At 57.5% G+C, this 10,675-nt stretch overlaps 1 protein-coding gene across 2 annotated transcripts; it reads right to left on the reverse strand.

Moving 5' to 3' along the window:
• Positions 1–3,793: 3,793 nt before the first annotated feature.
• Positions 3,794–9,876, reverse strand: TRAF4 (TNF receptor associated factor 4). Of its 2 annotated transcripts, XM_030799433.1 has the most exons (8): positions 9,611–9,655; positions 7,493–8,581; positions 6,608–6,659; positions 5,927–6,031; positions 5,696–5,857; positions 5,450–5,611; positions 5,207–5,362; positions 3,794–4,926 (listed from the first exon to the last, which is right to left on the reverse strand). In XM_030799433.1, exons 2-8 carry the CDS (start codon positions 7,585–7,587, stop codon positions 4,294–4,296), a joined length of 1,365 nt encoding a protein of 454 aa, XP_030655293.1. In that variant the 5' UTR covers positions 7,588–8,581; positions 9,611–9,655; the 3' UTR covers positions 3,794–4,293. The 2 variants fall into 2 exon arrangements, with proteins under 2 accessions (XP_030655293.1, XP_030655292.1); XM_030799432.1 differs by lacking the exon at positions 7,493–8,581 and having other exon boundaries at positions 9,611–9,876.
• Between the last annotated feature and the right edge of the window lie 799 nt (positions 9,877–10,675).

Genomic DNA, 10,675 nt, shown 5'->3' on the forward strand with positions numbered 1-10,675 from the left:
GGCACGAGAATCACTTGAACCCGGGAGGCAGAGGTTGCAGTGAGCCAAGATCGTGCCACTGCACTCCAGCCTGGACGACAAGAGCAAAAACTCCATCAAAAAAAATAAGATTGAGGCTTGGCACGGTGGCTCCCCTCTGTAATTCCAGCACTTTGGGAAGCCGAGGCCAGCCGGATCACCTAAGGTCAGGAGTTTGAGACCAGCCTGGCCAACATGGTGAAACCCCGTCTCTACTAAAAATACAAAAATTAGCCAGGCGTGGTGGCAGGGGCCTGTAATCCCAGCTACTTGGGAGGCTGAGGCAGGAGAATCGCTTGTGAACCCGGGAGGCAGAGGTTGCAGTGAGCTGAATTCATGCCACTACACTCCAGCCTGGGCAAAAAGAGTGAGACGCCGTCTCAAAAAAAAAAAAATTATATATATATATATAAAATCTATTATCTATCTATCAATCATCTATCTATACACATATAGATTCCACAAGATGTGGGATTCAGGGAGGGTAGAATCAGACCCTTGGTGGCAAGAGTCCGCAGGCAGCTTCCTAAATGCTGATGGAGCTAAAGCACCCAGACTTCTTGAGCACACCTTTTTCTGTAGGGTGCTTTTGTTTTTTTATTTTTTTTGAGACAGAGTCTCACTCTGTCGCCCAGGCTGGAGTGCAGTGGTGCAATCTAGGCTCACTGCAGGCTCCGCCTCCTGGGTTCACGCCATTCTCCTGCCTCAGCCTCCCGAGTAGCTGGGACTACAGGTGCCCGCCACCATGCCTGGCTAATTTTTGTATTTTTAGTAGAGATGGGGTTTCACCATGTTAGCCAGGATGGGGGTTCTTTTTTTTTTCTTGAGATAGTCTCTTGCTCTTTCATTCAGGCGGGCAGTGGCATGATCTCAGCTCACTGCAACCTCCACCTCCTGGGTTCAAGTGATTCTCCTGCCTCAGCCCCATGAGAAGCTGGGACTATAGGTGTGCCCCACCACGCCCAGGTAATTTTTGTATTTTTAGTGAAGACGGGGTTTCGCCATGTTGGTCAGGCTGGTCTTGAACTCCTGATCTTGTGATCTGCTCGCCTCAACCTCCCAGAGTGCTGGGAATACAGGCGTGAGCCACTGTGCCTGCCCGAGGGTGTTCTTTTGTGAAAGTGTTTTGACTCCTTTATGCCTCATGCCACCCCTGTGAAAGAAAGCTGTCTTCTGCCTGTGTCAGATAAGATCTGCAGTCGGCCTAAAAGCATAGAGCTAGACAGTAGTAAAGTACAGCGCTCCCTCCAGAGTGAATGATTCCCGGTCTGAGGCAAATCCTTGGGGAGTGCAGCTTACACTTTTATTGCAGAACATGGCCTGAATTCTGCAAGTTATGACTAGCACTGAATGAGGTCCAGGTGTGCGAGGCTTGCAGAGTATGGGGTTAACAGCCCCATTGTTTGCACACAACTCTAGGAGGCACCATCCAGACTATGTGAATGTGACCCCCGGAATCATGCAGTGACAGTGTATTTATTTATTTATTTACTTTGAGACAGTGTCTCACTATGTTTCCCAGGCTGGAGTTCAGTGGCGCAATCTCAGCTCACTGCAACCTCCACCTCCCAGGTTCAAGTGATTCTTCTGCCTGGGCCTCCCAAGTAGCTGGGACTACAGGTGTGCACCATCATGCCCAGCTAATTTTTTTTTTTTTTGAGATGGAGTTTTGCTCATTGTTGCCCAGGCTGGAGTGCCGTGGTGCAATCTCAGCTCACTGCAAACTCTGCCTCCTGGGTTCAAGCGATACTTGTCTCAGCCTTCAAAGTAGGTGTGATTATAGGCGCCCGCCACCATGCCCAGCTAATTTTTGTATTTTTAGTAGAGACTGTTTCACCATGTTGGCCAGGCTGGTGTTGAACTCCTGACCTCAGGTGATCCACCCGCCTTGGCCTCCCAAAGTGTTGGGATTACATGCGTGAGCCACCGTGCCCGGCTCCTTATATTTTTTTGTAGATACAGGGTGTCTCCCTTTGTTGCCCAGGGTGATCTCCAACTCAGGCTCCCAAAGTGCTGGGATTATAGGCGTCAGCCACTGTGACAGGTCAGGTGTGTACTTGGGATTCTGGAAGGGTGTTTCAGCCTGTTGCCTGAAAGCATGTATGCTGCTGGAGCCCATGGTTGCCTCTACCAGTCTCCAGGCATCACCGTACCAAGATGGTTTATCTGGTGAAGAGGCCCAGCTCTAGTTTCTCACCTAGGCAGCAGGGCCCCATTTCTCCCTAGGTAAGTCAATTTGACCTTTTTGAAAAGATTGGGCTGATGATGACCTCCCCAGTCTGGCTCACTGAGGCTTAGTCCTGTCCTGTCACCAGTAAAGGGTTTTTTTTTTTTTTTTTTTTTTTTGAGTCTCCCTCTGTTGCCAAGCCGGAATGCAATGGCGCCATCTTGGCTCACTGCAACCCCCGCCTCCCGAGTTCAAGTGATTCTCCTGCCTCAGCCTCCCGAGTAGTTGGGACTACAGGTGCGTGTCACCACACCCGGCTAATTTTTTTTGTATTTTTAGTAGAGATGGGGTTTCACCATGTTAGCCAGGATGGTCTCGATCTCGTGACCTTGTGATCCGCCCACCTTGACCTCCCAAAATGCTAGGATTACAGGCGTGAGTAAGCCACTTCGCCCAGCCCAAGGCCTTTTTTTTTGAGACAGGGTCTGGCTCTGCCACACAGGCTGGAGTGCAGTAGTGCAATCTCGGCTCACTTTAACCTCTGCCTCCTGGGTTCAAGCCATCCTCCCACCTCAGCCTCCTGAGTAGCTAGTCGTGTGCAGCAGAGGCTGAGTTTTTTTTTTAAACCCTCAGCCTCTGCATGGGAAGAGAAAGAACTAGTCCTCGAACCTTCCCTTACTAACGATTCTCGTACATACAGCCTCTTCTCAGGGCTAGGCAAGACAGTAAGGCACTGTGCTGACCAATTCATTTAATCTTTACAACAAATCTGGGAGGTGAGCCGGTTTCACCAATGATGGTAATGGAGGCCCTATGTAGCTCAGAAACTTGCCAAAAGCAAGCACAAGGACCCACACCTATTGCCAGAACTAGAGGGAGCTACAATTTCTAGGGACTACTGGAGTTTAAAACAGAATCGAGGCCCTGTCCGAACCTGCGGAAGAATCACTGATAAGTCAGTCACTCCTCTGTTCGTGTTTCATCGGTGAAACGTGGATAATCACACGTACCCACTGAGGCCCATAAGAAAAACCGATGAGAGACAGGAGAAAATCCAAGTGTCTTGAACATCTTGAAGGCCCCTTTTGCTCAACATCCATTCCCTGGATGTGTGGGGTTCGGAGTTAGAAAGCATCCACTAAGCACTTACTCTGGGCCAAGAACATGCATTGCCTCATTAACTCCTCTAGAGCCCACAAAGCCAGTTACTGTGATAAAAAGCATTTCACTTGACAGTTCTTTTCAATGAAATAATAATGCACATAAAGTGCTTAGCAGTGTCAGTACCTACTACCATTAGACCAGGAAAGACCTGCCTAGGGTAGAGGTACTAGTCTGGTGGGGCTGACCAGGGACTCCAGCCTTATGAAACATCCAGGCCGTACACTTCCCGCATTTCATCGGCAGAGGGCAGTGGCAGGGACCATCTTCCACACAAAGCCCGATGCAGTTTTCCTGGCGTCCATCAGAGGGCGAGCCAGCAGGGCAGCTGGATCCTGGGGCCAGACCCAGGCAGCGGCCCTTCTCTGACTGGTCCTTTCTTTGCCTTCAGTTTGGTTGAGCCTCCCAGGGACCTAACCAACCCAGGTAAGTCAGGCTGGAAGCAAATTAATAAATACAATTCCGGATTTATTAAAAATCAGGGATCCCCGCTGTGCCCTCCTGGCACTAAGGAAATAAATAACCAGAGAGGGCACAGCTAGGGAAAGGGGGAAAAATCAGATCTCAAGACAGACTCTTTGAACTACCCTTTCTCCCTCCCCAACTCCCACCCCCCTATGGCTCTTGGGACATAGCACCTGAGCAGGCACCTCAGTCCGGGTAGAGTGTGACCGGCACCAAGGCATGTCTGCCCTACCCAAGAAGGGAGACAGGCCCTGGGGTCACTCGTTTCCAGCCCTTGATGACCCCAAGACCTGTTCCCACAGGGGTCAGGGCTGAAGCACCAATTGGAGGCACCTGAGGGTGGTGGTTGGGGGAGGGAGAATGGGGTAACAGAACCTAGGCAGCAGAAGCAGCTGACGGGGGTCCGGCCCCCTCTCCAAGTTCAGCCAGTGCCTGACTGAGGTCATGCCCCATCGTCCTTTCCCCTCGAACCCCGCCTGCACTCAGCTGAGGATCTTCCGGGGCAGTTCAACAGCAGCACGGATGAAGACTGCATCATCCCGCACATAGTTTCGCTTTCGAATGTCCTGGTGGGAGATGAACTTGGGATAACCAAAGCCCAGAGAACTCTCATCCAGAGAGCCCCGCCACGTGCCCGGCTTCTGGAAATTCTTCCAGTTTGGGTCGGGGTGGAAGGTCTCAGTGACGTGCTGTGGTTTAGCCAGCCCAGGGTCGCTCTGATCCAGCAGGGAGAAGGTGACACGGCGGGCAAAGGGCCACTCAAGGAGATTGTCAAAGGCACCAGGCAACACACGAATGTACAGTGAGAGGTGTGTGCCCTCGCCACTGCCATTGCCATTGAGGAATGCAGACACCTGCAGCTTGTAACCATACTTATGTGTGTAGAAGGCTGGGCTGAAGCACTCAAGGTTGGGCTTGGCCTTGGCCTCCTGTAGCCGCCGTCCATAGCTGCCAATCTTCCAGATGAGCACGCCATCACTGCCCACTGATAGCTCCTCCAGCTCTCGCCGAAGCTCCTGCAGCTCCTGCCGTTGCCGGCTCACCAGGGCACACATCATAGCCAGATGTGGCTTCACACTCTCGTCCACATGCCGTGCCATTGCCAGCTTAGGGCACTGTTGGCAAAGCCCCAGGCCATGGGGGAAGGGAGGAGAGTTATCAGTAGGGGAAGGTCCAGGGAGAGGAGAGGAGTGGGTACAGGGTAGCAGGCACCCAGCTCTACGTGAGGAAGACAGAGGGTGTTAGGAAGAGGCTGGAGCTGGCAGCAGAGGGAAGGACTGAGGGTTTCAGAGCAGCACAGCAGGGACTACCAAGGCCTAAGTGGCATCAGGAAGCTGAGCCTCTGTCTAGGGCTTCAAGGGCAAAAGGGGGCTGACAGGAAAAGGGGCATCTCACCCTATGCTTGCAGCCGGAGTCTTTGAATGGACAGAGCACCAGGGCGGTGTTACAGCTGTCCTTCAGATGGCCTGGCAGGTCCTCCCGAGCCACAGTGCCCACACCACACTGGTTGGGGCAGGAAACAGGCAGCCTTGGGCACTGGTACTGGTGGCTCTGGGGCCACAGAGGCAGAGAGGCAGGAGTCAATATCCTGACTCCCTGTCACCTACCCTGCAACCCACAGTTCAGGAAGGGCCTCACCTGGATGGTGTCAAAGACGAACTCCTTAGTGCAGTAGGTGCAGGGCTGAGTGCGCTTGGGGCACTCAGAGGTGGCATGCTGGGCCAGCAGCCGCCGCATCATGCGGGCACCACACTTATTCTCACAGTAGACACTCTCCTGGGGGCACATACCCTCATGGCTCTGTGGAAATGTCAGAGGTGCTGAGTTAAGGGATGCCTAGACCATCAGGTACCCCTCCTCCACATTCAGCCAGACCCCACCCACCTCATAGGCCTCCCCACTGAAGTCACAGCCACAAAACTCGCACTTGAGGCGCCGCTTGGGGCAGTCGTGCTGCAAGTGCGCAGGTAGATCACGGCGGCTCAGCTTCATGGGGCAGCGATTAGGGCAGGGAATGACGTTGAAGCTGCAGGTATTCAGGTGGCCCTGGTGGGAAGGCTGCAATTAGTGTCTGCCAAGGGAGAGGTGGTGCCAACCCTCACATCAGAGCCTCACCTGTAGATGACGTAGTGGCCCACTCCAGCGGCAGCCCTCCTCACTGTGGATGCAGCGGATAGGCAGGCCCAATACTTGTACTTCCAGCTCCGGGTCTGGGTAGATCTGGGGGTGGGGATGGGGGAACTGGCCAGGGTCAGAGCTGACTGCAGTGCCCAGTTCCCACCCCCAGACCCAACTGGGCTGGCTCTACCTTGGAGCCTGTAATAGCCTCTCTTGGGCTCTTTGCCCCTCTGAGTCCAGGGATGAAGGGCACAGCAGGCAGCGTCTGCTCTGATGCTGGGTCCTAACATGCCTGCAGAGGACGCTTCCTTCGAAGAGGAAGCCAATCAGCCTGCTCAATCCCAGGCTGTCCCCAGGGCTCCGCTTCCTTCCCCCTGGTGGAGGGATACTGGCCCTCAGCCACAGGTCTGGCTTGCCATCGGAAGGGGAGGGAACACTTCTTGCGGGCACAGAGCAGCTCTGTGCACCCCTACAGGCTGGGCATTGTGCCTGCCCTCCAGGGCAAAAAGGGGCCTCGTTTGCAAACTGGCCTGGTGGGAGGGAACAGGCTACCTTTGTGGAGGCGCACCATCCCAAGGCTTTTGGTTGACACTGGCCCTGAGCCCACGGCTGCCAGCAGTTCCGGCCTCCAAGGGCAATAGACTGTGCTTGGGCTTCTTCCTGGCAGTGTGGACTCACCTTGGCATAGTCCAGAGGAAGCTGGTCCTCAGGGCACTTGAAGACTCCTTCACTGAAATGGGGGAGGGGCAGGGTCAAGGCTTCTCATTAGGGGAAAGAGAGGCCTGGCCCCACCCCCTCTACCGAGGCAGCCTCCCTTCCTCACCAGACCGGTTCCCAACCAGCCCAAGTGAGACAAAAGGGCAAGCAGAGGCCTGAGGGGCTCTACTTCCCCAGGATCGCAGAAGACCCTAGCCCCTGTCCTGGGAAGGGGGGTCTGGGCCTAGAGGAGGCACAGACAGCTGCCTCAGTCAGGACTTGGCCAACAGGTGGCAGCTGGCACCCCCTCCCCCAGGATGGCAGCTGGACTGGGAAAGGAACAGGCTGCACAGTCACCCCCTCCCCCTAGGTTAGTTTTCATTGGCTGGGCTGAAAGCTGACTGGGAGGGGGAACAGGGATGGGCTGAGATTAAGTGGCAGGGCTGCTCAGTCCCCAGGAAGGTCCTCTGCCAAGAACCAGGGCAAAGGTCAGCTTGCGGCCACCTTACCCTGCCCTGCTCCTTTGAGGGTGTGTCTCCCACAGAAGAGGGGAGGAAAGGCATGCTCCTTGGCACTTGTTTACACTCCCACCCAGCTCTTGCCACCTGCCTCTGAGAAGGGGTAGAATGCCCCCATTTTACAGATGAAACAAAAAGGCTTACAGGTGAAGCAGCACCTGGCTATGTGTGTCTGACTCCACAGCTCAGACAGGCTCTGCTACACCACACACCCAAGGAAGAGAAGCTAGGGCAAGGCAAAATGTCCAGCAAGCACAGCTAAGACTCTGGGCACTGCACAGTGGGCTTCTGCAGCCTGGTGACCGTCCCCTCCTGCTAGCTGCCCGCCTTCTCCTGCACCAAACCCTACCTGGCTGTCAGCACCCAAGGAGCCTGTTGGTATGCTTCTTTCTGTCGACATGCCCTTGCTGACCCCAGCCAGGGCCAGTCGCACATGCCTGGCATGGCTCAGGCAGAGCAAGGGCTCACCCAGCAGGACTCAGGACCCTGGGGCAGGGCATTCCTGGCAGGTCTGAGTCAGGTAGGTGGAAGGCAGGCAGGGAGCGAGGCGGACCCAGAGCTAGCATGGGAGCCCAGTTCTAGAGGCACTCTCCAGGACCCGGGCAGTCCATGCCCCAACTGCCCCAAGGATTTCTAGCACCCACCTCCTCCCCTTGATCCCACTACCACTGGCCATGCTTCAATGCCAAGGACAATACAAGTGCAGGCACTGAAGGGGTGTGTCTGCCCACAGGGCAACCAGCCTTCCTGGGCCAACCTAACAGCTCAGGCAAGAGTGGGGAAAGAGGGGTGGGCCCAGGGGGAGGGGGTCCACTTGGCTGCTTCAGGAATGTGCTGACTTAGTGGTTTTGGAGAAAGGGAGGGGATGGAGGCAAGTCCCTAGGCTTCAGGCAGAAGCTTAGCCTGCAGCTTGGGGCCCAGCCAGGGCTGTGGACACCCTCACTTGTGCTTGTACTGTGGCGGGTGAGGAGCAGGGCCCACCCAGCCACCTCTCTCCCCTGTTCAGAAGCCTCAGTAACACAGCTCAGGCACTGGGGGATGAGGGACAGGCAGGGCAGAGGCTGCTCCAGGCTGTGCAGTGGAGGCCAAGGCCCAGGGAAGAAGACAGGATGGGGGGGAGGGGGTGTGGGAGTGGGAGAGGAAGAGGGGATTTCCGGGAGGGGGAGGGGCAGAGAGGGGGCCAAGAAGGTGGTGGAAAGAATCGGGCCAGTCGGCCCCCTCCCCCGCTCCTTCCCCGAGGCAGTCAGGGTGGGTCAGCTGTGGGGGTTCGGGGGGCTCAGCTGGCCTCATCTGGAACCCAGAGGGCCGGGGAAGAGCAGTGGCGGAGACAATGGGGCTGTGTCTGTAGGAGAGTAAATGTGTATGTACACTGCCGAGGGGGAGGGGGCAGTCCCGCAGCTTGTGCCGGAGCATATGTGAGGGCAGGAGCCGGCCCAGGCTGTGGGGAACAGAAAACAAAGGGCCTGCTGAGATTTCCGCCAGTAGGAGCTACGGAGGACCGAGCGAGGGAGGGAGGCACGGAGGGAGGGAGCACTGGAGGCAGGCGTCCTAGAGGTACTATCCCTGCCGGGCCCTCGATCCCCTCGTCCCAGCAAACAGCCAGGCAGTGGCCGACTCGGCCTTCCCCTGCGCTCTGGGGGCATGACCTCCGAAGAGTCGGGGCTCCTTCACCCTGCTTCCCACACCCGGGCCTGAGAGGTTCCCTGCGTGAGCAGGAGATTCAAGACACCACAGGGCGCCCCGAAACTTGATGGATGCCCCAGCCAAGGGCTGACCTGCGTCCTGAGAGGGCAGCGGGAGTTCAGTAACACGAATGCGACCCCCTTCTTCATGACTTATGGACCACCCGCCTTACTCCAGCCCCCGGGAGAGAGGGGAGCCGCCTAGAGGGGTCCTTCTTCGGGGGAGGATTCAGTCCTTCCTCCATTGTGTGTTCATAAGCAGTCTGAGTTTAAATCCTAGTTAAGCCTTTAAGTAACTATGTGACCCTGGGCAAGTCGCAGCCTTTCTTTGAATCTCGTTTCATGATCTGTGAAATGGGAGAACAATAGCTACCGTTCTCTGAACGTTCGAAGAATCGGAAGAGGTTAGATGGGGGAAAGCTCCGGAGGCTCAAACTGCCACGCGGGAGCGGGTTTTGTCCTCTTCCCCCAGGATTCAAAGTTCAAGGCTGAGGCCGCGCCGGGTCTCAGGTGATGGGGAAGGGCCTCTTTCCCTCCCGACCCCGAGAGAAGGCACCGAGGTCTTCCGCCCTGGGCCGGACAGTTGGGACCCGCCCGGACCCCTCGGATTCCTGCGGGGGGCCTCCCTCTGGGCTTGACGTCATCCCTCCCCGTGACGTCACGGGGCGCCCCTGAGGTCACAGGGTCGCAGCGGAGACAAAGGCCCGGCTTGCCCCGGGCCCGAGCCCCTCCCCAGGCGGCGCCCCCCGCCCCGCCCCCGCTGCCCCCTGCTCCCCGGCCCGCACCTGAGGAACTCCTGCAGGCAGGTGTCGCAGAAACGGTGGCCGCAGGTGGAAACCTGCACAGGCTCGCGCATGGGCTTCCCGCACAGCGGGCACAGCAGCCGTCGCTTGGGCTTCTCCAGGAACTTGTAGTCGAAGCCAGGCATGGCGGGCGAGCGGCCGGCACGGGCGAGCGGGGCCAGGCACGCGGCGGCCCCACAGCCCGCGCCTCGCTGGAGCGGTGCTCCCGGCTCCGGGCGGCGCCGACTGGCGGTCGCTGCCAGGGCTCGGCTGTGAAGCCCGCCCGCCGGAAGAGGGGGCGGGGCCGCGGCCGCGCGGTCCTAATGCGCGCCCTCGCGGCCCCGCCCACCCCCGAGTGCATGGTTTTTGGGTCTGGTGACCGCCAGTCTCGCCCACCCACGGGATCATGGGCTTTTCTTTCCCCTGGGGGAGAGAGATCGTGGCTCCGCTTCTCCCCAGAGCCCGCGGGCCCCGGGGGACTGCGGGTCGGAAAAGGGGGCGGGCCGCGCCACAGTTTTCTTCTCCAGAGGCAACAGCTCTGCCTCCGGGGCCGTGAGCAGCCAAGGAACCGCGGCCCCAGCTTCCAGGTGCTAGGCAGCCGAAGCCTGGCAACCAGCTCCGGGGAGCCCAGCTGGGGCGGGGAGGCTGGACTGGGCGCTGGGCCAGAGGAACCTCGGCCCCAGCCTCCGGCTGCGCCTACATTCCTCCCTTGGCCGCAGCCCTGCCACCGAGGTTGGGCCCAGCCCAGTCCTGGGGTGCCTGGTCGCCACCCCTACCCCTGAAGACACCACACTCCAGGCAGGCAGCTGATATTTTTATTGGCTTTACTTCCTGTCCTCTGGGAAACCGGTCTGGTCCCACCAGCTACCCATTCTCTCAACTGTTTCTGGGGAAAGGCATGGGGTGACTGGCAATCTCCAGCGCGGATCTTTTCTGCAGCAGACACTTAGTGGCTCCTGCCCTCCTGCTGGGGAAGAGAGGCAAGCCGACGTCTAGCAAATCCTGCCTCAGGATGAAAGTGTGGGGGAGGTGGCAGCACTCCCGGGGACCGCCCTGCCCCAGGCTATG

Source organism: Nomascus leucogenys, chromosome 19, assembly GCF_006542625.1.
Source record: "Nomascus leucogenys isolate Asia chromosome 19, Asia_NLE_v1, whole genome shotgun sequence".
Classification (NCBI taxonomy): Eukaryota; Metazoa; Chordata; class Mammalia; order Primates; family Hylobatidae; genus Nomascus; species Nomascus leucogenys.